The sequence below is a fragment of the Cryptosporidium sp. chipmunk genotype I genome, assembly GCF_004936735.1.
Source record: "Cryptosporidium sp. chipmunk genotype I strain 37763 chromosome Unknown contig_17, whole genome shotgun sequence".
Taxonomy (NCBI): Eukaryota; Apicomplexa; class Conoidasida; order Eucoccidiorida; family Cryptosporidiidae; genus Cryptosporidium; species Cryptosporidium sp. chipmunk genotype I.
Window position 1 is genome coordinate 177,796 of NW_027125614.1, and position 27,288 is coordinate 205,083.

Here is a 27,288-nt window from a genome sequence, read left to right on the forward strand (position 1 = left end):
GAACTTGAAATTAATACTGATCTATTATTGTTACATTATAGTTGTTGGTTAATTAGAATAATAAGTTGCCACTATTTTCATTTTACACAATAATTTTAAAACAATCAATTACTAAACATATTGTTGGGAAAACCAGCTTATTTTGCGAAATATGAGATTTTATTTATTCTTTTTTGCTCTCTTAGTTTTCTTCGTTGCTACCAATGCACTAAGAGTTAGAGGTGGTCAACAATCCAAGTTGGAATCTGAAAATGATTCTGAGACTGCCACCACTACAGCTCAGCCAACCTCAACTGTTGCTGTGAGCGCCAACATCACTACTGAAGCTCCAGGGGCTTCTGGAGAAGTCTCTGAAACCAACGAAACTAACGAAACCAATGAAACAGACGAAACCAATGAAAAAAACGAAACCAATGAAACTAACGAAAACAATGAAACCAATGAAACTAACGAAAACAATGAAACCAATGAAACTAACGAAGACAATGAAACAAACGAAACCAATGAAACTAACGAAAACAATGAAACAAACGAAACCAATGAAAAAAACGAAACCAATGAAACAAGCAAAAGCACTATTGTTACCACCACCACCACTTCTGCCCCTTCACCTCCAAAGTCCCCATCGTACAAGGAGAGATTGCTTGCACTTTTCGGTGTAGGTGGATCTTCCACAACCAAACAGCATGGAGATAAGGTATCCACACCTGTGAAGGGTCCTTCCCAGGAAAGTGACAACAAGAGTAGCTCCTCTGATAGTGAGGCTAGTTCTTCAGACTCTGAGGGTGGCGAAGAAACCAAGAAGACTGAATAAAGACATTTAAAGCAAGCTATTCCACAGATTTGGGGCGGATCCTAAGTTATTACCATTTTGATTTCTCCCTCATCTGGCCGGTGACATTTTTGTATTTATAGTCTGTTCTGTTTGCAGAGTGGCGCCCCCTACTAATTATTGGCTCTATATCCATTCAGTATTCAACAAATGGTGCAATTGCCTCAGAAAATTTAAATATTTGTATTTTTCTTGTTATTTCTTTTTTGATAACTTATAAGTGATTTCATGGGGCTAGGCCTCTTATTATGATCAGTCTTCCTTAACAAGCCTCCAAATGTTGCCTCCAGCAAATTACCTTAATTGTGGACTGGTTGCGAGTTATTTTTTGTTTTTTCTCAACTACCCTGAAATCTGCGGTTAGTCAGATTTTTCTTTTTTAAAGTTGCCCCCTTAGTCATCATCTTTGACTCTATTTACCCCGTTTCCCCTCATTCAACTGCGCATTCTAATTTTATGTTTCTCAATTTAAATGCTGGTACTGGACTGGGAGGTTCCCGCCTAAACCCTCAACCTGTAAATTACATGTAAACAATGCATTTGCACTGAAATACTATAGAATAAGTGCTTTTATTAGTAAAGAGAGTGATGAAATTTGGGGATAACACTAGTTTTGATAATAGAAATAATAACCACCTTTGAATTTAAATACAAAAATTTAATCAGGTAAAGAAAGGCATGGCTCGTATGAAAAAAAGTGAGGGATTTCAATAGAATTAAAGATATGATTAAAAAAAAGATATACGATAAAAGAGGGATAAAAAAGATTTGTTCTTTTTCTCACTTTAAGAAGTTTTTTTATTTTAAATAAAGTTTTTGCCATGCTTAAATTTTTCTTGAATTTTGCCATTACATTCCTCTCATTAAGCTTTATTATTAATCAAGCTTATGGTATCAGAGTGGAACCAAGAGTGACTAGCCTCTTAAACACTCCAATAAAGGAGAACATTAGTGAGAGTCAGCTTTGTGTAATGCAGATGTTGAAAGATTTAGTATCATCCAACGGAAGAATCCCACCAAAAATCACCAAAAAAAGAATTCACCAAGCTGTGATTTCTTGCAAGGAGAGATTAGTTGCATGTGAATATCCAACCATAGCAGAAGAAACAATATTCATAACTTTAGGCCAATATGGGCATCTTTCTCAAATAGATACCGTTAAAGCTTTAGAGTTCATCAATGAAATTCAAAAAGGAATAACAAGTACAGTTGGATCTTATACAAGAATGTATAAGTTAAGTCAAAATAGCAATTTTTGTAAGCTATATGAGGACTTTATCTTATCTGCTTATCCAAAAGAGTACTATGTCTCATTTCTTCCAGAAGATGGAGAGAGATGTCAGGAATTATTAAAGAGATTGAAACAAAATTCATTTTATTCATACTGGGGGCAAGGAGGAGTTGTGGCAGACCAGGCTCAACCAATTGTTGATGATAAGGTTTCAAATGATCCAATTAAAACCAAGGATACGGTAATTAATAACATCTTCCAGAATCCTCCAAATAAGGAGTCTCAATTGGAGGAAGCATCTAAGCCTGAAAGTGAAAACAACAATAAGACAAATGATAAGGAAGTTCAAGATGAATATGAGAAAGTTATTATATCTAAATCAGAAGTTAAGAGTTTGGAACCAGAAGACGAAGAAGACTCCGGATGTTGTTCTAGTTGCTCATCTAAAAGCAAAAAAAGCAAGAAAGAGGAGAATAAAGAGCCCAGAAAAGTGGTTGACAGTTCTATGAGTGAGGAGGAGCTAGAGTTGATGAGACTTGAAGAGGAGCTTGAGAAGAAGAAATCTGGCTGCTGCTCTTGTTGCTGTTCATGCAGTTCTTCCAGTAAGAAGGGCAAAAAAAACAAGAAGAAAGAACTAAAGGAGAATGAATTATCAGAGGATATTGTTGGAGGTGATGCCAGTATGAATGGATTGGAAGTGGAGGAGAGGAAAAAAAATGAAGAGAATAGCTCTGGTAGCTGTTCCTGCAGTAGCTCCAATAAAAAGAGTAGAAACAGAACAAAAGATCAAGGAAAGGAAACTCAAGACGAGGATACAGAGAGAAGGACTAAACAGAATCCCACAACTGTTGTTGATAGCTCTATGACTGAAGAGGAGTTAGCGTTGATGAGGCTTGAAGAAGAACTTGAGAAGGAGAAATCTGGCTGCTGCTCTTGCTGCTGTTCCACCAACAACAAAAAGAAAGAAAAAAAGGACAAAAAGAATAGAAATAAAGAACAATTAGGTCAAGAGCCTGAAGAACAAGGAGAGAGAGTGGAAGAGAACAAGGATAACAAAAAGGACAAAAAAAACAAAAAGGATAAGAAAAACAAAAAGGATAAGAAAGGCAAGAATGGCGATGGCGAACCTAAACCTGCGGTTCTACTCGACAAGTCCTTGGTTGAAGAGGAGTTAGACGGTAAGAAATCAGGTTGCTGTTCAAGCTCTAGTAGTAGTAGCAGTAAGGGCTCAGATAAAGAGTTAAAGAAGTTGGCTGAGTTAGAGAAGAAACTTGAAGAGGAGGAAAAACTGCTCATGCAGGAGAAAGACAAACAAAGAGCGTGAAATTTTCATGGGTTTGAGTATTATGTGGTCAAATGGAAGATTCTTGATAATATTATCTATTAATTTTCAGTCGAATAATATTATGAAGTATTCCAAGATTTAAGGAATTTGAAAATTCAAGGAGATAAAAAAAAGAAAAAATTGATTAATGAAAACTTAATACAGCGAGGAAAGAAAATTAGTGCATGCATACATGCATTTAATGCATGCATGCAAATATACGTATATAAATTAGCTGAGGATGATATGTGATCCCCATCAGGTATAATTGAAAAATATAGAATTTCTTTCTTTCTTGGATGATTAGCGTGTACATTAATTTTAATTATATTGCTGTGAAATTGAATGAATGAATATAAATTATCTACTAAAACTTTGTGAGGTTCTTTTCAGAGCCTATTAGATCTGAGATGTTGGCTATAATTGGCCACTTGACATCAAATGCAATAGTTTTGCATCTGTTATATAAAAAAGTTGAGTTTCTGCAAATGTATTCTGATCCTGCTAAACTTTCATTAAAATCTTTTTTGAAAAGGTGTCCCAAACCACCAAAAGGTGGATCTTCTAAAGGACGAGGAATTTGGAGGTGGTTGTTTGTGTAAGATATTAGTTCTTGAGCCAGATTTAATGAGGTTAAATTCCTAAAGATATTGCTTTGCTTAGAAAATAATTCAAGCAACTCTGAAGAAATCGTCTCTGAAATAGAAATATATTCTTCAACGGTGCAATTATTCGAGAAATCAATGTTAGAACTATGAGGATCCATCTTGATACACTTTGCAAACGTAGAATTCAAGGATATCTTATCTCTAAACTGAATTATAAGGTTCAAACTTCGAATGAGAGTTGGAAGAGCTTCATCTTGGATGTTTGACTGATTAATCTCTACCAGTTTCCGGGAAATGAACGAGCATACATTTTTGACAAACCAATTCGAACGCCTAACTTCAATAGAAGAGTTGTATTTAATTTTAGAAAGGGTATCCACAGCATTCTTCAAAGTTGATAATGGATCTAAAGACGGTATAACCAAATCTTTAATGAGAGTTTGAATGTCAGATTTATCCTTGAGTTGTTCAGTGGAACAGAACTCGGACAAAACTTGAGTAATTCTCATAAACTTTGCTCCACTTGTGTTATATAGAGTGAACTTATTCAATTCCCCAAGCATCTTAAGAATCTCATTATTTCCATAAGGCTGTATTATAATCTTCTTCAGGGAGAAATTACAGATTACTGGCTTGGAGTCACTTTTTACTTGGATATTAGCACTATAGTTATTTTTTGAGGTTCTTATAATAGAAATGTCATAATCTCTCTTGAATCTGAATCTCTGGAGGAACTCTAAAGCTCTATACGAAATAAGGATCTGGTAAGAGTGTGATCTTAATATGCTTTCGATTATTGACAAAACTAGAGTGGAATATGAAATCCAAACCATGGAAAATACTTCACTATGAAAGTTGGTTACCTTTGAAACCAAACTTGATACACGATTATCGGATGGATTTACCATAAAGAATACATTTTCAGATAAAAGTCCAGTCTGGATGATACTTGAAATCTGTTTTGAAAGGTCACTCCTTTTCTCACTTAGTGGCAGAAAGTACAAGTAATTGTCAGTCACCAAAGGCTCTTCTTCGTTCGAAGGCGAAATCATTCTAGTGTGAATCTTTTTAGTATTCAACTTTGAGTGGAAAATGAACATCTTAGGGAGAACTGGTTCTATAATATTATAATCATCATGCAGATCTTTGTCTTGATTCAAAATTATGTTGTCCATATTTCTGATCTTAGATTCTAACTTCCAGAACTCCAAAGCATCCTTTTTGTGCCTTTCTATCATTAAAACTGCTTCTTTATTCAACTTGGAGGTATATTTAGAAGTGTCATTAACTCCAAAGTAACCAAGAATATCATTAAAAGCAAAAGTATCGTTACTCTGATTAACATATGTCATATTCACATTTAGAAAAAGTCTTCCATCCACAACAATCTTGAAAACATTCTCGTTAGTTAGACTTTCATCTTGAGCCTGTTTCGAACAGAGCCATCCCATGGAGCTTGTAGTTTCTGATTCTGGAAAAGTCTCATTAGAGTAAAGTACACAGGGATCTAAGAATTTAACAAAGTCAGAACTGGAGTTTCTGGCTTGAGTGTAGTTACTATTCTGAATAGTACGAACCATATAAGAAGAAATTGGACCATCCCTAGTAATCTTAGAGCTTGAGACATTGTCACAATCGATTTCAGAGCTGAACTTTAAACAAAAACTGATAATTCTTTGCAAAGCAGCCAATCCCATTAAATCTATCAAGATTTTATCAAACTCCTGTGAAACTGCGTCGTTATGTGGCACATTCTCTGATTTGGAATCTTTCTTTCCGAGTAAACTCTCACTTTTATCAGTCCCACTAACCACTTGGTTCACCTCCATCCAGTCTAAGACACTGGAAGGATTCTTTTCTTTGGGGACATCTATGGACCCAAAAACTAGATTATTCTTGTCTCCCTTTAAAACCTTATCTTTATTTCCATTTCTAGACATATTAGATTTAGAGTTTACAACTGACAAGTGGTTAGAACAAGGAAATGAATTGTGATCTGAAACTTTTTTGGAGTTTGAGTTTACGATTACTACAACCCCATTGCTTGCAGTGTCTAAATTCCCGTTGACTTTTGAGAATACTTGTTCAAATGTTTGGTTTTTAAACAAAGCTGACCACTCTCCCCAGCTTGTCTCATTAACTTGTGTAATAACTGGGAGGAACTCTTGAATATTTGAAGAAACATTGTTAACTGATATATTTAAAGCTTCAGTTTCTTCAATATGACATTTTGTCAAATTTGAGAGTCTAAAAAGCTCTCTAAGCTCAGCTTCAAGACCTTTATCCTCGGACTCGAGTAGAGATGGGTCAGAATCTGCATGCGAGACTTGAAGATAGTGACAAACTTTTTTTGAAAATAAAATGTTAGATAGCCAGGAGCAAGGAAGTTGAGATTTCGGAGGAAGCTTCCTACCATATTTTATGTGGTAATATGAAGTACAAGGCTTTAATATTTCATCGTTAGTAATTAAGTCTACATATCTGTCCCAGTTGTCAGAGTGTATTTTTAGCTTTTTCAGTATCGAGTCTTTGAGTTGAAAAGAATAATCTCCGAGTTCTGAGCTTCTTTCTGGATTACTTCCCGTGATCCAATCGGAAACAATCTTGTTGTCAAAAATTAAACTCTTTGTTTCCCCTGAAAAGAAGTCCTGTAAGGTGTACAAAGATTGAGACAAAGTATTGGAAATGAGAATAATATTACTAAGTAATCTGGCAGAAAATCCCTCAGCGTCAGTCAAATATACAGGGCAGGGATGAGTTCCAATAAGCTTATCAATTGGAACAGGGAAATCTGACTCTTTTAGCTCAACAGCATCCTCCAAGTCAATGATCTTCAGATCGTTGTAGAGATCTATATCAAGTATGTCTTTGTATGTAAGATTATAAACATCGCTATTCTCAGTCTTGAACTTTTCTGAAACATTTACCAAGATATTCCCTTGATGGAAGTCACAGTGAATTCTAAAGGACCTAGAAGTTTTCCACTTGCCTCTAGAAAAGTCCTCCAATTCTTCTGGATAGAATGATGTTCCTCCTCTATGAAATAGATCCAAAAGGTACAATAGCCTTCTATATAGATTCACTGAGAAAACTATAGTCTTTTCAGTATAATTATTGATCCAAATATTAATAGAATTTTCCAAAAGTCTTGCTTTAGACTCTACATTAATCTTCTCATCTGACCTTAGTGAAGGGAACTTGGAGTCGTAGATTCGAATGCTTTCTTCCAAGATTGCATTTACTCTGTTCTTCAAGTACTTTAGCAGATTAGGGTAGTCGGTCAGCTCTGAAATGATTGAGGAAATTGCAGGACCCTGAATAAACTCCATTAGTAAAACGTTCCTGGAAATCATTCTTCTATTTGGTTGCACAAACACACTATATATGGATGGATGCAGTCTAACTTTGGAAGCCCCATATGTACTTGAAGCCAACCTAGAGTATATTATTAATTCATGATTGAAGTGGTAAAGAAAGTCATTAGTTCTTCCATCCACTTTTACCACAACTTTCAAAGGAAATTTCTTGGCTTTGTTGGAATGCAGACACCTCACTCTTAAAGATGACCTCTTCCCGAGCTCATAAACACATCCCATAAATAGCTCAAATCTCTCCTCATTATCCTCCTCCTTTTCCAAAGTGCTATTCTTGTTAATCACTGCAAAAATGGTTGAAGCTTCCTTTCCCTGAGAAGATATCAAAAACTCTCCGCTTGATGGAACCTTCGGACAATCAACTATTTCTGGAAATTCTCTACAAAAATCCTTCAGTCTTAATATGCTACATTTCTTGTAAATTTGACTCAAATGCTTATATCTCTTAAAGAAAACCATGGGAGCATACCAAGTATTTTCCTGTGCCTCTGGAACAAAACATGAATTAATTCGCCTCAACTTGTCCATAGTTACCACTGAACCATCCTCCTGAACATTATCCTCCTCCCCAAGCAATACAGCATTCTGGCTCCCATGAAGACCAAACAACCTTGTGTTCCCCTCTGCATAAATAGATCTTGTGATTGGGCCTAATACCAAGCAAAATGAGTAAACCACCTGAATTATTTCCTTTCTAATCCTCATTTCTGCTTATTTGCCCTCTTTCACTCTCCTTTTCATTTCAAAAATTCTCCTCCTTTTCTTTCTTTTGTCAATTTTTATGATCCACTAATTTTGCCGCGCGCTCCCTCAAATATTCCCCCGCCTTTTAGATATACCTTGGATCTTTCTCTTAATAATAGCTAATAACTAAATAATAAATAAAATTGGGTGTAGAAGAAAGGTTTAAAAATTGAAGAAATTTATTATTTCTGTGTTTGTTTTTTTGTGTTGTTCCAGGCAAAAATTTTTTTCTTCTTATTCTGGCACGGATTTCCCTATCTCAGGATCACCACTCGTGATCACGCTTAGATGTAAAGATTCGGACATATAGGAGTTAAATGGGAGTAATTTACCAATTATGGAAGTTGGATTAATTTTTTCTCCTTCTCTATTAAGTCGTTATTATCTTTCTAGTTTGAGTAAAATCTGCAAATATGTGAGATCTCTCCTTCTCTTACTGTAGAAATTTTTTTGTCTCTTCGATTTTATAACTTTCCCGTATAAATGCGTTAAGTACCGCAATTGTGAGTCTCTTCAATTCTAATCCTCTCTCAGCGCTGGGCTTGTGTAAATAAGTGGATTTTCTACTTTTGTGGGAAAAGGAAATCCACAATTATTAGTAATAGTATTAAAAGTTACTAAGGAGAGTGAGAAGATATAGGAGAGTGTGAAAGAAGTCAACTGTCTAGTTTCTACATAACAAGATGATTGGGTCCAGAAAGTCCAGGGAAGAGCTCTACTACAAGATTTCCTTTATAATAACAGTACTCATATTTTGGGTTTGCTCAAAATCTGTAGGTAAGTTCAAAATAGCCAACTCTAGTCTTTTATGAAAGGCTACGAATCCACTGTATAGATTTAATTAACTAATTCTCTTCTTATGTATTTCTAGTTCTCTCCTTATCCCTCACATCTACATTCTTGGTTTTGTCTTATTTGGGAAGCAAGTTTGTTTTTGGGACGAAATCAAAGTATGAAGAGGATTTACCAAGGTTTATTTTAGATCATGTGATTCTAAGAAGAATCTATGGTATCCTGACAAATAGAATTCTGATCAATTTTCTGATATCCCTGGTGTATGTTTCAGTGTATATGCTACTAAGAGCAGAAATTAAGGGAGTTGAAGTAATTCACAGAGGAGATTTTGACACTTTAGCTCCAAAGCTTGCACAGGCCTCCAGAAGTCTAATAGAGTCCGGAGAGGGGAGGTTTGAAGTTTCGGGAGGAAGTGATTTTGATGGAATTAGTCTGATCATTCCTATCAGAGATGAGGATGAATTTATCAGCAAGACGATTTCCTTTACTCTTGGTCTAGCTAATAAGAACTTGCTTAAGGAAATTATCGTAATTGATGATTGTTCTAAGAGGGAGGCTTCTAGTCTGCTTAATGAACAGCTTCCAAGTGCTTACTTGAAGTACATTAAGGTTATTAGGTTAGACAAGTGTGAAGGTTTGATTAGGAGTCGAATTCTTGGTGCTGATGCCTCCAAGTCCAGTGTGATAGTGTTTATGGATGGTCATTGTAGACCAAAAGAGAACTGGATTCAGCCTCTGATTGATAGACTTAGAGAAAAGCCAAAGGCTATAGTATGTCCGATGATTGAAGATATAGACAGATATACGTGGAAAGATTTAGGTACTTTTGGCTTGAAAATGATGTTTGACTGGAACTTTGAGTTTAACTGGTACGAAGATTTTACAGACATAATTCCAATAGCATCTGGAGGATTGTATGCTATTACTAGAGAATGGTGGGAGGAATCTGGCAAGTATGATCCTGGAATGTTGGAGTGGGGAGGAGAGAATATTGAGCAATCAATAAGGATTTGGAGATGTGGGGGAGAAATTGTAGCAGAGAAAAGGAGTAGAGTGGGACATATCTTCAAAAGAGACCCAAAGCCAAATCCAGAAAACAAGTTGGTTCTGCAGGTCCAAAGGAATCAAAAAAGAGCCGCCATGGTTTGGCTGGACAAGAAGAGGTATAAGTACTTTGAGACAATCCACGACGTTGTTAAGACTTTGAATGAGACTGAGAGTGGTGTAGATTTGGAGCAAAGACATCAAATTAAAGAGAGATTAAATTGCAAACCATTTTCTTGGTATGTTGATAAGTTTAGAGCTTCATTTGATAGGGGGGGCTTGCTTCTGGATAACTTTAGGCATTTGAAGCATAGAAAGAGTGGACTTTGTTTAGCAGCTTCTTTAAACGAGGTGGTTACTGGAACAGAAGATAAGGCGGTTATCTTCAGGGAGTGTAATCCGAGAGATGATACTCAAAAGTGGTCTGTAATACTAGGAAGGAGGTTGATATTGAACAGGAGAATAGGATTGGGATGTCTCACAAGAGGACCAAGTAACGTGGTGGAGAACTCAATCTTGAGAGTTGTTCCTTGTGAATTTAAGAAGGCTCTGGAAGGCTATAATGACTCTCAATACTGGAACATAGATGCAAGCGATGAGTTGTTATTTGATCAAGGTTACGAGGATTTATCCCCAAAGGAGTATTCTAAACTTAGAAACTCCCTTAGACTATTTAACAGAATAAGTAGTATTCCATTTAGTAATGATGGCAACGATAGGATCTCTGTGAATGGAGAGCATGCTTTTAATCCATCAAACAGATGTATTACGAATTTGAATGATAAAGCTGTGATGAAGAGTTGTCCACAAGAGGATAAGGACGAGGACTATATGTTTGACCCGATTAAGATGGGAAAGTTTATGTAAAGCCTTATGAATTAGTTGGCTAAGACTGAAAATTCCAGCTCAGGTTGGTGGAAGGAAGGGGAGCAGGAGTGGGATCAGGACTGGGAGTAAATTGGGACTGGGAACGGGAGCAGTAGAGGGTCTGGACCGGGAACAGATTCTGGAGAAACTGGAGCTGGGAACATCCAGATCCACACCTACAGCAGGGGGAGCAAGAGCAGGAGCAGAAACAACTGTGAGACATTAGAAACCGTAGAGATAAAAGTAAGATGAGCTAAGATTACTCTTAATTAGACAAATATTTTAATTTATGTCTTTTTTTTGTCAAATAGGGACGAGGTTTATGTAGAGAGTGTATAGGGGTAGACGAACGAAAATAAAGACATAAAAGGACAAAAGTCTTTGTTTCCACGACTACTATTAGTTTCACGCGAAAGAATGGAAGATCTTGAACTAATACCGGGAGCCTGGGGAACAATCCATGAATGTTGGCTTGGATGTAGAGTAAAGAAAGGATGTTTCAAAGCGTCTTTTGGATGTATTCTGTACTTGAAATCCAAAGTAAGAAGTTTGGAAAGAAGATCAAGAGCTTGAAAAGTGACTAGATCTTGATTTTCTTGAGTGATTAAAAATTCAAAGGTTCTGGGATCAGTGAATGTTGGAGTTGTTGAATTAAATATCTTTCTGGTTTTTTTAAGATGTGTGAGAGTGAGATAATCATTTGGAATTGTTCCATTGTACTTTTTTGAAATGGAAATAATGTTGTCTCCTCCAAGTAGAGAAGCAATTTTAACAAGTTGGTCATTGTTGTCCCAGCCTGGAAAAAGAGCATCAGGACTTGGGGAGTTCTTGAGGAATATCCCAACAAATGTTTTGGGGTACTTTGAGAATACTCTGGTAAAGTAGTTGGTTTTTAAAGTACCTAGTCTGAAAAGCATTTGTGAGAATAAGCATCCCACTGACCAAGAATCCACAGAAAAGTCGTAATTTCTGATTCCCAAAAGCAGTTCAGGAGCTTTATAGTACTTAGAAGCAACTCTGGGACTAAAGTCAGGATGATCTTGTGAGTAGTATTCTGCTAATCCCCAATCAATAATTTTCAGTAATTCTTTGTTTACATCAATTACGATATTTTGAGGTTTAATGTCTCTATGGAAAACTCCTAAAGAATTTGCATAGCTGAGTCCTTGTAGCAATTGTCTCATGTACTTTTGAAGATCATTATATGGAAGTCTGGGAAGAAGAGAGTAGAACTGTTCGTTATTAACGTATTCCATAATAAGTCCAATATGCTTTTTCGGACTATTTGGTCGTTTATGAGACAACCTTTTGGGAGGATAATGATATTTAACAATGTCCAAAAGTCGAACAATGAACTCTTTTCCTTGAGTTTGCTCGGATTCTTGTGGATTTTCCAAGGACAATGATAATTTATGATTGTGATCATCATTATCATCATTGTAGTAACGGTAATGATCATGGGGGTAACCATTGAGCAGTTTTAGAATGGAAACTTCTCTAAGAATTTTCCATTCTTGAACATTCTTCAATTCTTTTAAGGCAACGGGGGAACCTCTGAGGATACTGATTTGGTGATCAGTTAAATTAAGCAAACTAGGATCAATTACAAGGGTTTCTTCTCCAATCTGATTTTTCGTTTCCTGGCTTAAATCAACCTTCCATGCAAAGAAAACATTTGAGTATCTTCCAGTTCCTATAGTATTTCCCTTAATATAAAAGTTTTTTTTGGAGAATCGACTAATTTCCAAAATATTTTCCAAAGAAGGAAAATCCTCGTGACTTTCTACGATATCACGAGGATGGTTTGACTCCCGTTTTTGATGGTCTCTTTCTTTATTAAGATTGTTTTCAGAGGAAAAGGGGGAGGAAAAAGAAGATGAATTTTTTTCAAGAGAAACTAACAAAATGCATAATATTAGTAAAATCCTAAACATAATTACTTTATATCCTTTACATCATGACTTAATTTCTTTTCTTCTCTCGAAAAAGATTCTTATTGCCAGTTATTTTTGATAACCTGTGGTTTTAACTATATAAATACAAATGGAGACTTTGGCGCCAATTGTGGGGAAAAAAGCTTTTTACGAGTCAAAAAGGTTAAATTGCATTTTTGCTAATACAGGAACAAAATTTGAATTTCCGAGTTTTCAATTTAGATTTCTCTTTTCCAGCTAAGGTTGAAATAGTGGCTTTTTTGTTACTGTTTATATCTTCACAATTCTTCTTTTGACTGTTTTTCTCAAAGTCTATATGAACTTCTTCTACTTGTTTTAGCTTCTTGCCTTTAAACCTGTTAATTATTTTTTTTGTGGAGCGACTGTTGGCGCCAAAAAATTCTGTGTTAAAGTTTGTATTAGATTCCGTGAGGTCTTTTTTTTCCGAGATGGGCTTTGATTTGGAGCTTGAAGCTCGATTATCAGGTGAGGAAGAAGAAGAGGAGGAGGAAGAAGAGCATTCTTTGAGCTGAAGTTTGTTAAACTCAATTGATGAGGGTTCGAGTAATTTGTGCATTTTCCCCGCGGAGACCCTTTTGTGCAGAAGGCAAGGTTCATCTTTATCTTGTTTTTGTTTCTGTTCTTCTTCCTCTGCTTTGTCGAGTATTGGGACGAATAGGGAGCTAGAGGATTTGAATTCTTGGGGTTTATTATTATTATTATTAATGGGTTTTTGGTGATTCTCCATATCTTTAATAAAACCCTTTGAAGATTTATTGGAAGCACTTGAAATACCTTGAGGAATGATACTACTTTTTCTGCTAAAATATTTACTGATGGAGACACTGCCACTGATCTTCTTGATGAGATTTTGGTTTGACAAGGAGTGAAACTTATTAGGAACTTTGACTTTGTCCCCAGGGCTGAAAAAATGGTTAACATAATTGAAGATACTTTGGATGTAGTATTTGGAGTTATTATGACTTGGTTGGACTCCAGAAATTGTTTGGATAAAGTTCCTTAAGGAAGTTGGTCTCTTAGCTTTGAGCGATATGAAAGGATGTTTTAAAAGAAGATTTGCATTCTTTCTAAGACCTGGATCTTTTTTCAAACAAGAATCCACAAAATCCCAGAATTCTTGTGAAAATAAGCTTTTAATTTCTTCTCTAACGGTCTTTTGGGGAGGAGGAGACTTCAAAATATATCCCAATAATTCTTCTAAAGATTCAAAATGTGGCCAAGGGATTCTCCCAAAAGCCAACTCCAGTATGGTAATTCCAAGTGACCAAATATCAGAGGCTCCTGGTTCTCCAGCTCCAGTTCCCGAAAAAGAGTTTTTCAAAATAATCTCAGGGGCCATCCAAAAAGGACTTCCTAAGATTTCCTGATCACTAGAAAAGTGGTACATGATATCAATCTTAGTTGATTCAGAATCTTTCTGACGACTTTTTTTTATTTCTGACTTAATCTTCCTAGATACTCCAAAGTCTGCCAGTTTTGCCACACAATCATCAGTTATTAAGATGTTAGCACTCTTTATATCATTGTGAAGAATGTAATTCTGTGACTTGGAATGGTTCTCATCTTGTCGTCCGTGAAGCCTTATTAAAGCTTTTAATACGTCTTCAGTAACTGAAGCAATTAACTCTTCTGGGAAACTCCCGTATTTACTATATAAGCCATAAAGTGATCCTCCCTCTGCGTATTCCATTAATATGTATAAGAAAGAAGCTGAGGAAAAAGTCACGTAGTATTTCAAAATTTGCTCGCAATCCTGTAACTCTGACATAATGCTTGTTTCCTTTCTAGCTGTAGCCAGTGGATCTTCCTGTTCTACTGAGTCGTTTGCCTCTAAATCCACAATCTTGATCGCTAGCTTCTTTCCAGCTCCTAATCCTATTTTAGGTGTAGATCTGAGTGTTCCCAGCTCCAGTTTTTCCAGAATATGCTTCATATCTGGGTCGGTTATCTCAACTGTGATAGAGTTTCTGCTTTTTTTCTTTCTTGGGCTCCGTATTTCTGCCAGTACCACAATCCCATAGGCTCCCATTCCGAGGACACTAGAAATTGAAAAAACCATCAGCCTCTGTTCACCACTACTATCACCTGTATCCTCCTTCTTCACCTCCTCCTGACTATAAACTAATTCGATAAAGTTCCCCACTTTAAACAATTCTCTCATTCTTCCTCTCCTCTCTTCTTCTGAACACTTTTCCTTTTTTCTTTCAGGAACTACAAATTCAAAAGACTCGAAAGAGTCCTGGTTTTTCCCATGATATTTTTCTACAGCTTTGCCATCTTCTACAGTTTTGTCCTCTCCCACAGTTTTACCATCATTTCCCACGGTTTCGTAGTCAATCTTCCTTTCAACTTCCAAATCTCTATTCTCTCTCTTTAAAGACATTAGAAAGTACCTTTATAAAAAAAGCCATTTCCAAGCTTACATATTATTACTCTTATTATTAGTTTTCAATTTTATTTCAAATTAATTAAAGATTCCGCTTTTTAGTGGTACATGCATGCACACGGAATGCATGCATGCAGCTCTGATTAACCCCCGCCCCCCAGCCTCATCTTCTCCCCACCTAAAATGCATCCAATTGCAAAAACAATAATTTACGATACAACACAAAAAATAAATTCATTAAAAACATTGAAAAAGGTAATAATAAATAAGTCTTAAAGAGTAATTCTTTGTTTCTATTTATTTTATTAGTTGAATGCCTGTTTCAATATAATGCGGAAAATGTAGCAGATGGTGATTTAGGGGAGAAACCAAAAGGAAGCTAAACAGAAGAATGCTCTGTGTGTATCTCCTCCTCTCAGTCACGGTTCTAATCCTAATCCCCAAACCCCCGTGCTTCCACCAGCAGGAAAACTTAAAACAGACTTGAGCTAATCCCATTAAATATACTTGTGTTATATTATGTGTGCGACCGACACCACACCCACGACTAAGACCACCCCACCAAATCAACTAACTCAGGATAACTGAAACTTGATGAGTAATTACCTTTGCTCTTTCTCCTCTACTTCAATTTACTGGGAAATCTCTTGAGTAGGAGACTCCAATGTACGTGCTCCTGAAACTGCAAAGGCTGAAGCCTCTTGAGCAGAAGCTTCATTTGAAGCTGGAGGAGAAAGGAAGTCTCCATTAACAACAAAGTCAGGGCATCCAAAGGCGAGACAACAAGCTTCTGTTGATTCTACTGGACTGAATTGTCTGAATTTGCCAAAAACTGCTTGCATTGCACTGGTACATTGAGATCTCGTTACTTTAGATTGTCCTGTTGGCCTAATTCTCTTCACAACTCCCATTATTAATTGCCAAGTTATTGGATGAGTTCTCTTCTTTGGCAAAAGATCAAGCCTGTGACCATATGCATCTGCCAGCTTGAATGCATAGTATCTCTCCAAATTAGTCTTAAGAACCCCACCATTAAAGTTTTGATCTGAAGTAATATCCAATATTGAACAAATCTGACTTAACATCTGGTTGCTCTGAGCTGCCAAGTATTTTGGGAAAAGTATTGTCTTTACTGCATTTCTGCAAGATGGAGTAGCAATTCTCATTCTTCCTTGCTTCACTTTGTTTGCATACTTGAGAATGTTTACGTAGTTAACCACGTCACAAAGATGAGCCAAGTTGATAAACTGAGAAAATCCTGTCTTTGATGCAAGCTTCTGATGTAATTGTTTAGCTGTAATAAAATCAATTCTTTGAGCTGATAAACAACTCTCACTTTGTAGTGGATCTATTAAAGCACAAATAGACTTTGCTGATTCAAGTGAGTACCCAATATCGTCAACTAATTGACCAGTACAACTCTCCATTACAGTGAACTGATTCAACTTGTAAATCACTTTAGCAAATGCTTCAACTGTTGTTCTCTTTTCATCCTTTGTTGGCTTGTGAGACACAATACGATTTAACATCTCCAACTGTACTTTTGTCAAAGCTGAATAATACTTTCCTCTCACATCCTCGATTCCTGGGGAATTTGATGTCTCAATGGATTCAAGTGTCTTAAGTACTCCTGGCAAAGATTCTACTTGACTACCCTCCGTCAAACTTGGCATAACATCATACTTTCTAGACTTTGGCTTTGTTGCTCTAATCTTATCATCCATAAATTGTTGATAGGTCTTCTCTGCTGATGGAAGTTGATATTCACCCTTACCATCCATAAAGTCTTTAATACTATTAAGAGCCTTCTTAATCTCGTTAAGCTCCTTTCCTGAAGTTCTTCTCTCGAAGAATGAAGAACAGACATGATGGGACAATTGGAAAAGTGAATTACTAGTATCCAACCATCTTCCAAAGAATTCTGAAATCATTACGAACTCACATTTTTCTCTGGGTGGATTGTCTCCCATTAAATCAAAAGCCCTGCAGATTTCGTCAAATCTATACTCAAGAATACCATACCTCCTCGAAAGATCGTAAAGCTTTCTAGTGAAAGGATGAATAATTGGTCTTCTAGTCATAGACAACTTGTCACATGATTCAGATCCCCAGAAGTCCATTCTAATACATATTTCCTCCTGTTGCGTTGCAGTCAAGCCGTATCTCTGAGCAAAAGTCAAGTTAACGTTCTTCAATACAAATCGATTCATTGCATGAGAACATCTTCTTTGGACAGATCCTTTTGTTGGGCTGATTTTTGGGACGTTAATTGCTGCAACCAACAGACACACATCCTCAAGCTGCATCAATGTATTTCCTCTCAATTCTTTTAAGAAATAAGATCTAACGTCTCTAGCAATGCCAATTAATGGAGAAACCAAGAATCTCCTACAGATCTCAACAGACTGCTTCTCCATTGCGGAGCACATCTTTCTGACCTCAGCTCCAGTGAATTGTTCTCTGGGAGCATTTTCATCGTTATTTTCAAACTTTCCCAAATACGAGTTAAGAATAGATTCGCAAGTGACTTGAGGTTCGTTAATGTTAAATTCTCTAACCATATTAACAACTTCAATGAGTGAGTAAACATTGAATCCCATTGCTTTGTACTCATCATAGATATTATAAGCCCACATAAGCTGAGTAGGGGAGATAATACCTTCCTGTAAGGACTGGCTCAAGGCTGGCTCATTAGTAAGAAGTACAGCCAACTTTTGGCCAATAGGAGAAGCCTTCCACCATCTGGTAGTATATGTTTGAGTAGGATTGAAGAAACCTCCAGTCAAAATGACAGCCTTTTCTTCTAATTCTTTCGGTTTCCTTGAGTGTTTCTTGTACACTTCTTGACAAGCTTCAACGAGCTGAGAAATAATGTCCCATCCCCATGGACAAACAGTCTCACCCATATTGGCGGCTCTATTCCATAACAAAGAGATCATTTCATTTCTACAGAACTCAAGAGTCTGACTTTCCTCGTCCTTCATTGCAGATACAACCTTACAAGCATCGCTAACTCTGAAATCAAGCAATCTTGGATACACAGCCTCACCAAAAGCGACAGACAACTCCTGAGCCTTTTGAATGTGTCTTGGAGGAACCCTTTTACATTCTGGGGTCATAGTAAAGTCCATCATTTTACATATGGTCTCAGCATCCTCCTGGGTAATAGTCTCAACAGTTAGTGGATCTCTCAAAGCCAAAATGTTTTGTTGACAAACATCATAGACAGTTCGGTATTTGATGTTGGGAAGTTGAGATGGTCTAACGAGTTGAACCAATCTACAGATCGATTGTTGCTCCAGCTTTCCTCTGAACCTGTTCTCAATATCATCAACGAGAACAAAATCTGGCCATGCCAAATCAGCACACTCATCATGACCCCATGGTTCTATATTTGAGCACCAGGTCTCAGTATTTTCAGAGTGAATTCCCATATCCAAAAGAACCTGCTCGCAGGCCTCCTGACTCCAGCCAAAAGCAGAGAACTTTTGGAACATAGATTCAAAATCTTTAACAGTATATTTGAATGGACTGTTAGAATATTTTGGATCAGACTGAAACCTCCAAGCTGCTATTTCAGCCCACTGTCTAGTTCTTTCAAGAATAGCACTTTCCTTGAGCCTTTGATATCTCCTAGCAATTGGGATATAACCAATGGGAAGCTTATATTCTCTCAAACTGTCCACCCACTTCTTATGCTCTAACGGACTCATCCATGGACCCGACATATACATATTCGTGATTGCTCCCGATAAAGATGCTGAAGGTTGTGGTGGTGGTGGGGGAGGATGCAACCCTGGAATAACCCGGGCTTGCATATAGAATTGATCAAAGTTTTCTGCAAGGCATGCTCCCACAAATGCCAATGCGCTACTAATAGTGAATATCAACTTCATGATTGATTCAACAATAATTTAGATTCAAAAATCCGCAAAGAGTCTTCAGGTTTCTCAGTTCCGAAGCTTCGGATAATTTTCTAGTAGTCTTAATAACTTTTTTCTTGATGCTGCTTCTGTTGTATTACTCAACTACTAATTCCTTCTTGCAATCAAATCCACTCACTTAAGTCGATTAATTGAAAGAATCACTGCCCTATAAATTTGAAGAAAACTCTAAGTTTACTGTCCAACTGTTCCTCTCCTTTATTTTTGCTTTATGGCATTTCCCAGCAGAGAGGAACACGTCCTGGATCTATAAACATGTTAGATCTGCCCGCCATTATGGCGCATTGGCGCCACACATTTAAGATTGGCTACTTAAATCCGAGTTTGCATGCGCATGTACATTTGGCGGACTCAGGTCAGTTCCCGCCCCGCAAAGCATTTATGTGCTAGCGTACTTCCCATTCCACCCTGAATCCCCTCTTTTCCCTCCCTTGCTCCTGAATGTTCTGATTCTAGATCTGTTGAGGGGAAGATGCATTGTTTGGGTCGCTTGTTCGAGCTGACTTGGATGTAGTCGCATTCTTTCTTTTCTTTTTCTTTGTTTAGAAGCTTTCACTTATTCTTGTAATTTTTCTTGTGTGGGAGAGAAATAGCTTGAGTTTATAAGTTTTCACAGCTGACACTTAATAAGGAGTAATACGGAGGATTTAATATAGCAAGAGGTATATTCAGAAGGGGGGCTCCAGACTCTAAGAAAGATTAGGGTGAACAGAAAAGAAAGCTACTGTAGGGAAACCTTAGTAGGCTTTGATAAATAGTTGACTTGAATTAAAAAAAAAGCTTTGCATGCTATCTAATTAAATAGCCGTAATTATTTTTATATGATAATTACATCTGAATGTGAAAAATTGTCAGAAATTACATTTCATCAATTTGCAGATACTATTTGGAATTTGATTAATACTAATTCTTCAAATCGTTTGAATTGAATTGCTTTAAACAAAGAAGCAAAGTCCCAAACCAATTTCACTATTTCTTGGTCCGAAGAAAAGTCTTGTGGGAGTGGGCTGGAGTGAGTGGGAGAAAAAGAAAAGAAATAGGATCGGTTTGGGTAATTGATTATTTCACTTAGTCCGTAGTTGGAGCGGAAGGGAATACTATTAAAAGAATAATCTTCAGCTTTCTTGATTATATCATATTCTTTATTTTTCTCAAGTACCTCACATAATCTTGCATCTACAGAAAAAAGATATATATATAATATTATATATTCAAAGAGATAGACAGAGAGAAAGAAAGAGAAAGAGAAGGAAGAGCTGCTAGACTTAATTGCTTGAGACAATAAAATAGAGATTTGACATACCAAGGAGGAAGAAGTAAGCTTTCAGCAGAATAAGTAGTTTTTAGTCATTTAACAATATTAAAATTAAATTAAGGTGAGTTAATTCAGTTCAAGAACTTGAATCCTAAACAATGCAGCCTATTGGAGCATTTGGGATGGTTCCCCAATTGATGAATCCACCAGTGGTAATGGTACCTGGAAGGAACTCTGGGAGAAGTTTGAGTGGAAATGGAAGTTGTTGTGGTGGAAACAATTCTAAGAGGAAAGGCTCCTGTAGTTCTTGTGGAAGGTGTTTTGGGTCTCTATTGATCATTCTATTTGCCTTTATATGCACTTCTTGTTGTTATGCTTATCCAATTTACAATTCCTTTACAAACCCAGAATACTTCAAGAAACAGGAGGAACCAATTTGGACATGGAAAACAGCCCTTAATAAAGCAAAAAAAATTGGTTACTCTATGTCGTTAACCAAACTTCCAGAAGACGAAAATGTAACTTCTGGAAATACCAGCAGAAGTAGAGAAATGGACGGAGTTCAGTTTCTCAAACTAGACTCCACCGACAAATTGAACTCTAAGGATGATAGCGATGGAAATACTACTACATTTATCAACTTGGAGAATTTCTTGGGTAAAAATTCTTCCAACATCTTGCTTCCTCCATACAACAACTCATACATCTCCAGCCTTCTCTATTCTAACACAGAAAGGAAGCTAAACATTAGAGGAGGAGGAGGGGTAATGAATCATACAAGGGACCTAGTTATTGGAGTCAAGACAAAGCAAACACCAAACAAATACTTCAACAAGGAGTATTGTGAGAGGGGAGAGAGCGAGGTATCTGAGGGAGTATGGAAGGAACTTTGCAACTATAAGCACAATGTGACAAACCTTGAGTGCATTGATATGATGAATGGGCCGGCAATATGTGTTGGAATCAGAAATCGTAAATATGAAGTCTTTTCAGTGTCTAAGCAATGCAAATTTGTGGACCCAGAAATTCCCGTCGAAATTTTCCCGGCAATCTCCGACATTTGCTACAATGGAAAATACTTGAATGGTTCATTAACTACATTTAACATTACTAAGCCTTTGTGTCCTTGTATGATTACCTCAAGTCCGGTTGATAATTTAGAATTTAGTGGGAATACAACAACAAAAACATCAACAGGCACTCAAGACACGAGAGACTTCACTTTACTAAACAAAGCTAGCCCAGAAACTCAAAAAATGCTTAGAGGACCTGAAGGAATCCCAGGCAATTCTTCCAATTCTAGTTTAATTCACTTTGCCGCCAAAACATTCAATAATAACACTTCAGGAAATAGTACAAACTCATTACTAAAAATATTGAATTCTTAGAGTAATAATACAAAAAGAGAGAGAAGATGAATGGAAGAATTCTGGACAGTTAATTTATTACATATGATGATTATCTCTTAATTTACTCCACCAAACTAGTATTGAAAATTTACTTTTAACGTTATATACACAGAGATGATAATAGTGTGCATAATTTGGCATTCTTTGTTGTTGTTAAGTATTGATTAAAATTCGATTAGGCAACATAAATTATATATATATATGAGCCGGAGATTCAAATTACAATCTATTTAAATGTATAGAATTTACTGACAATATATCAAAAACTAATATCAATTACTAGTGTGCAAGTGTAGAAATATACTAGTTAGCTCTTGCTCTATTAAATCATTAATGCAAAGAGTATTTTTTTTTTAATATTTATGGACGGTAAATATTTAAATTAACTTTAGCGTCTTAAATCAATTCAACTAAATATAATATATTTTTTCTTAGTAATTTGAATTCTTTAATTAATTATAATACTTCGTATAACATGGCGCCGGCGCCCACATTTAGGTTTAATAAATAATGCTCAGCATCGGTAAAAGGAGGAAAAATAGAAAATAAAGCTCAAGTAACTGAAACTTATTTAGAAAGGACATTTATCCTATGAATTGATGCCAGATGTAAGATTAAAGCTGGGTGATTGGGTTTGCCCCGTTCAGAGCTGCTCAGAGGTTAATTTTGCACGAAGAGATATATGCTATAAGTGCCATGCCCGTCGCCCAGGATTGAGCCAAAACAGTTCTGTACTAAGATGGTCTCAGAACTTTGCTGTACCTCCTTTCATGAAGCCAGGAGACTGGATCTGCACTTTGTGTGGTAAAATGAACTGGGCAAGACGTAATGTTTGCTTGGAATGTGGAGCTGAAAGGTCTTCATTCCAAGAAAAAGTAATGATAACAACTCAAAATGATTCAGTAGCGGCTATATGTAATAAGCCGTCTCTGAATAGAAAAAAAAGGATATTTAGTGAATTTTTGAATAATTATGATAGCGAGAATTTTCGGAATATTGTATCTAGTGACCTTGAATCATTGAATTGTACTAAAACAGAAAAGAAACGAGTAGATTTTGGAAATCCAAATATGACTACGTTAAATTGTTGTGAACTTTGGAACAGCTACAATAGTCATATTAGTCAAATCGCGAATTATAGTAAGGAAAGGTATTATAATAAGAGATTGTACATCCCTCAAGAACAAAGTCAATTATTAAATTCTTTCTATACAGAACAAGGAGACAGAAAGAAAAACTTAAACTCACAAGAAATGTTTCGTAGTTCATTACAGTTTGATAATAGTACTAGCTTTAATACTTTAATTAGTAGCAGTACATCATTATTGCAACCGGAAACGGAAGATTTTTATTTAAAGGGTTTAAAGGAAAGAGAAGCATTCTTCCCTTATCCCAAAGATCTTATAGAACTATGTATTAGTTCCAAATCATCTTTTAAAAAAAAAATTCAACCTTTTCCTAACTATAATTTGGCATGTACTTCAATGCCAAACAATAGTGTAAATAATAATTTGCCATTTATTGAGTGTAATTGGCCTGTTAGAGTGAATAATTGGAGATCTAAAGGTAATTTACTTGACTCTACTTCAGAGTCTTCATTTTCAATAATAAATACAAACCATTTGAACCTAAATGGACCCTCACCCTCTCCAACTTCAAACCCTCTTTCAACCATCCATTACGGAGCTCACAAGAATAAAGGAGACCTTGGAACCGGCATCTTCAAAACTTAAAATCACAGGCGATCAGACGTCTTTTTTTAGTTTTGTTTGTATGTCTTATTTCATACATCTACTTAGATTCTCTTCTGTGTCAATTCCAATCGGGGCCATTACAATTTCCCGTAATGATCCTGCCTCTAAATATTAACTAGCGATCCACATATGTCCGCCTTACCAGTCCCAGCAGTCTCTTTCTTACTATTACTTTTTTTCTTTCCCTTTTATTCATGTCACCCGTCATGCAAAAAAAAACTTTTACGTACCGGTATTCAGCGGGCAAATCTTAGCGCTTCAATATAATATGAGGAGCTTAGATAAACTTTGAACATAATGAGAAATAGGACCTGGAGCGAGATTTGGAATAAACAACAAAATTAATAGAAAATAAGAAGAATGCAAGCAGAGATTCAGTACAGGAAGGTTTATTGACGATGACCGCGAAGTACAATCTTCTTCATATTCTTATCGGTATCTGGTTACTATTTTGGATTATTTTCGAGCCGGTGAATGGCAAAACTGACCCGAAGTTCAAGTTTGGGCCTCTGTACCCTCCTCATGATAGAACAATTATCACTGACTTTGACAACTATGCAATACAATATTGTGGTCTGAAGGGCTCGCTTTTTAATGTTGCTCATTGTATTTTCCATGCATATATAGAAGTACTAGAAGAAAGGGAGCTCAAGTATGAGGACTATGAGAGTATTATTAGTTTATTGTTGCAGGGAAAGAATATAGAATTTCACCAAAAGCTAATTTCTTCCACGAGTAATTGTGAAAGTATGGTTGTTCCGTATGTTCAGTTTTCAAAACCGAAATCCTCCAAGTCTATAATGGGAGTAAAAATTTCGACCAAAGTTGAGGATTACTGTAAATTTGCCTACAGATGTATTAACAATGAGCCAAATACCCTTAATAAAAGCAAGCAATCTCAAATACAAGAACACCTTGGAAAATGGATTGGCACTTCCTTTAAAGGAAATGAGGGTTTTGGCCTAGTTTTAGCCTCAAGACTTGATTTTCAGATTTCTAAGCTTAAAATCCGCCCAAAAGAGCCAAATGAACTTTTCCAGATTGGAAGTAAACTTGCAGCAGAGCCTCCTGCCAATAGAGAGTCCCTTTGTGTCGAAATTTTAAACAGCAAAGAACTTTGTTCTATTGTAGTTCCTTATAAATTATCATTCAATAGCTGGACAAATCCCCCTATAGATCCTATTCAGAACAAGCCTTTTAAATTCAACCCCAAAACCATGATTGATGAGAAAGTTAAAAGTATTGTAAACATTCAAGTTAATGAAGAGCTTCCTCCCTATTGTGTACCCCAGGAGATTTTCTCTTTCAAGCCTCCTCCCGAAATGTATTCCAAGGAAAAGAAAATAATTCATTTCTATATTGATCTAACTCAGACCGAAAAAGCTATCATCAACCAATTTCTAATGCACTTTGTGATCAACTATGGTAAGATCCCAAGAGTAATATTCGATAATAGATCTAGGTACGCAATTGAAGGATGGCTTTCACATAAAAATAAGTCTCCAATAATCTCTGTACACAACTCAATGTATTCCTTGGGAAGAAAGCTTCATTACAAGGACGCAATGAGTGGAATGCTATATTCAAACTCAGGATCTAAAAAGGAAACCTATCCCTACAATCTTCCTCAATTTAAAGTCTTTTCAGTGTACTCTGATAAAGCACGTACTTTTGACATTAGTGATACTAATCCGTTGATTTCTACTTGTTTGAGAGAGGGATGCGCCTATTTTATAGGAAGAAGTGCCACGATGAACCCAGTTTTAGTGATCAGAGCCTCAACGATCATATCAATAAAAAATTTTAAACAGTCCTCGGCATCCTTCCTTTCCATGTTTTTAATGTCATTTGCTGAAAAGTACTTGTTTTTCCCAGGGAAGGTTGAAGCTATTGACATAATTGTCGACTGTAGAGGTTTTTCACTTTCTAATTTTTCAACTCTATTAAGGATCAAACCAATAATCCTATACTGGCAGGATGAAGGCATTATTAACCAATATCCTTTGAGATTTAACAATGTCTTTATCATCCAACAAAGCGATATCTGGGGTACTTTGAAAGACATTCTTGGAAGATTCTGGTTAACAGAAACAGTTAAGAGTGTTAAGGTTATTAGTAATGTCTCCAATAATCCCAAGGATAGCCCAGATCTTAAGCTTCTTTGGAGATACATTTCCCCACACATCATTGAAACTGATATAGGAGGTGTCAGACCCAAGTTACAAAATGGTCAATTTTATCCATTTAGGATTTTACCAGGCCCCTATAAGCCTTTCAAATCCAATCTATTAGACGCTCAAGTCACTCCAACGCTTAGTGACTGGCCTAATCCCGACTTTAACTCACCAAAAAACCTCTACAAGCTCCTTCCCCAGAACTTATTTTCTCCAAGGGCCAAAACCTTGGATGGCAACGATGTCGTTATTCCTATAGACTGGAAAGAGTCCAAAAAACTTTTAGACAGTATTCCAAAGAACTTATGGCCAGATATGTCAACCCCAACACCGGAAGTAAATTCGGAAGATAGTCTGGAAAACAAGACAGGTTCTAAGCTTAATAAAGATTTTAAAACCTCCCAAAGTGAAGGAGAGCAGAATGATATCGAAACTTCTCAAGAGACCCAGGGCAAAATTGGCACTTCAAAAACAATTGGAGGCGGAGCTAAGTCTTCACAAGATTTCCCTCACGGAATTCATTATCCAAAAAGCGGAAAAGGAAGAGATATTCTTCTTCAGCTTATGCTTACTCAGAAGATACTTAATAATCTCAAACAGCTCCACTCTCTCCGGCTTGAAAGAATTAGGAACAAGCGCAATTTGGAAGAACAGTGTATCCAGCTTGCAACCACTCATATTTCATTCTTTTCAAATTTAGTCGATAGAGCTTTGATTGGAATTACCAATCGAGTGGCCAATATAAAGCATTCCAAAATGGCGCCAAGTCAAAATTCACAAATTAACAAAAAGTTATCCATTTTCGAAGCTTATAGAGACATAGCTTCAACTTTAAATCTTAGCAGAGCTAAGAAAATGTTATCAGCAAAGAGTTTGGACTACCTAGAGCAAATTGGGGACAAGATTTCAGGGCTTGAGGCTAAGATAAATAAAGTAAGGCAAGAGATCAGAAGTCTTCTTTCAGGAGACCCTAGCATATTAGAAGAAAAAGCTTTGTCAACTTGGAGCATACTTTTGTCCGTTTTCCATGAGCTTGGCGAACTTAGAAAGGGCATTAGTGATATAGAGCTCAAGGAGAACAAGATAAATACCAGACTACAACAAATGTGTGAACAGCTTGTTTCCTCAATGGGTATAACAAAGTCATTTTTAGACAATTACAGTAAGTACGACCACTATAGTATGTTTGAGAGCTCTCTCCTTTTTAATATGATTAACACAATTATCAAAGGCCAAGAATACTCTTTTGAAAACTCAATTACTGGTAAATGAGACTATTTTAATATTTCTCTATTAAGGCCACGGAATATTTATTAATACTACGTTTACATCTAAATTGAAGAAACGTTCCAAGTTTTATCAATTTTGCTATATTTTATATTTACTACTATATATCAAATGATAGAAAATTAATTTTCAAATTTTAGCAAGAACTTAGAATATTTTTACATTCACTTAATAGTTTTAAATTTTGAAAAATTTTCCAGCTCTTCCTCGCTTTCGCCACCAACTCTTTCCCTCTTCCTTGTTTCTCTATTTCCAAGATTGCCTGAAATCCAAAGTTATTGCATGCAAACACCGGTGCGCATGTA

The 27,288-nt window shown here is 36.3% G+C and overlaps 10 protein-coding genes across 10 annotated transcripts; 6 read left to right on the forward strand and 4 right to left on the reverse strand.

Moving 5' to 3' along the window:
* Positions 1–151: 151 nt before the first annotated feature.
* Positions 152–814, forward strand: ELE39_001376 (CCAAT-box DNA binding subunit B; the record flags this gene model as incomplete). Its single annotated transcript, XM_067344415.1, has 1 exon — positions 152–814. One exon carries the CDS (start codon positions 152–154, stop codon positions 812–814), a length of 663 nt encoding a protein of 220 aa, XP_067200453.1.
* An 839-nt stretch (positions 815–1,653) lies between these two features.
* ELE39_001377 (uncharacterized protein) lies at positions 1,654–3,387 on the forward strand (the record flags this gene model as incomplete). The annotated part of the gene is made up of 1 exon (XM_067344416.1): positions 1,654–3,387. The coding sequence occupies one exon, from the start codon at positions 1,654–1,656 to the stop codon at positions 3,385–3,387; it is 1,734 nt and encodes a 577-aa protein (XP_067200454.1).
* Positions 3,388–3,754: 367 nt separating this feature from the next.
* On the reverse strand, positions 3,755–8,074 carry ELE39_001378 (uncharacterized protein; the record flags this gene model as incomplete). Its single annotated transcript, XM_067344417.1, has 1 exon — positions 3,755–8,074. One exon carries the CDS (start codon positions 8,072–8,074, stop codon positions 3,755–3,757), a length of 4,320 nt encoding a protein of 1,439 aa, XP_067200455.1.
* A 1,110-nt stretch (positions 8,075–9,184) lies between these two features.
* ELE39_001379 (extracellular with a signal peptide followed by a family 2 glycosyltransferase and ricin domains) lies at positions 9,185–10,819 on the forward strand (the record flags this gene model as incomplete). The annotated part of the gene is made up of 1 exon (XM_067344418.1): positions 9,185–10,819. The coding sequence occupies one exon, from the start codon at positions 9,185–9,187 to the stop codon at positions 10,817–10,819; it is 1,635 nt and encodes a 544-aa protein (XP_067200456.1).
* Positions 10,820–11,139: 320 nt separating this feature from the next.
* On the reverse strand, positions 11,140–12,753 carry ELE39_001380 (casein kinase II; the record flags this gene model as incomplete). The annotated part of the gene is made up of 1 exon (XM_067344419.1): positions 11,140–12,753. The coding sequence occupies one exon, from the start codon at positions 12,751–12,753 to the stop codon at positions 11,140–11,142; it is 1,614 nt and encodes a 537-aa protein (XP_067200457.1).
* Positions 12,754–12,916: 163 nt separating this feature from the next.
* On the reverse strand, positions 12,917–15,157 carry ELE39_001381 (kinase with transmembrane region near N-terminus; the record flags this gene model as incomplete). Its single annotated transcript, XM_067344420.1, has 1 exon — positions 12,917–15,157. One exon carries the CDS (start codon positions 15,155–15,157, stop codon positions 12,917–12,919), a length of 2,241 nt encoding a protein of 746 aa, XP_067200458.1.
* Positions 15,158–15,792: 635 nt separating this feature from the next.
* On the reverse strand, positions 15,793–19,056 carry ELE39_001382 (uncharacterized protein; the record flags this gene model as incomplete). The annotated part of the gene is made up of 1 exon (XM_067344421.1): positions 15,793–19,056. One exon carries the CDS (start codon positions 19,054–19,056, stop codon positions 15,793–15,795), a length of 3,264 nt encoding a protein of 1,087 aa, XP_067200459.1.
* A 1,461-nt stretch (positions 19,057–20,517) lies between these two features.
* Positions 20,518–21,747, forward strand: ELE39_001383 (uncharacterized protein; the record flags this gene model as incomplete). The annotated part of the gene is made up of 1 exon (XM_067344422.1): positions 20,518–21,747. The coding sequence occupies one exon, from the start codon at positions 20,518–20,520 to the stop codon at positions 21,745–21,747; it is 1,230 nt and encodes a 409-aa protein (XP_067200460.1).
* A 620-nt stretch (positions 21,748–22,367) lies between these two features.
* ELE39_001384 (uncharacterized protein) lies at positions 22,368–23,501 on the forward strand (the record flags this gene model as incomplete). The annotated part of the gene is made up of 1 exon (XM_067344423.1): positions 22,368–23,501. One exon carries the CDS (start codon positions 22,368–22,370, stop codon positions 23,499–23,501), a length of 1,134 nt encoding a protein of 377 aa, XP_067200461.1.
* Positions 23,502–23,920: 419 nt separating this feature from the next.
* On the forward strand, positions 23,921–26,968 carry ELE39_001386 (protein with signal peptide and Sec14d domain; the record flags this gene model as incomplete). Its single annotated transcript, XM_067344425.1, has 1 exon — positions 23,921–26,968. One exon carries the CDS (start codon positions 23,921–23,923, stop codon positions 26,966–26,968), a length of 3,048 nt encoding a protein of 1,015 aa, XP_067200463.1.
* Between the last annotated feature and the right edge of the window lie 320 nt (positions 26,969–27,288).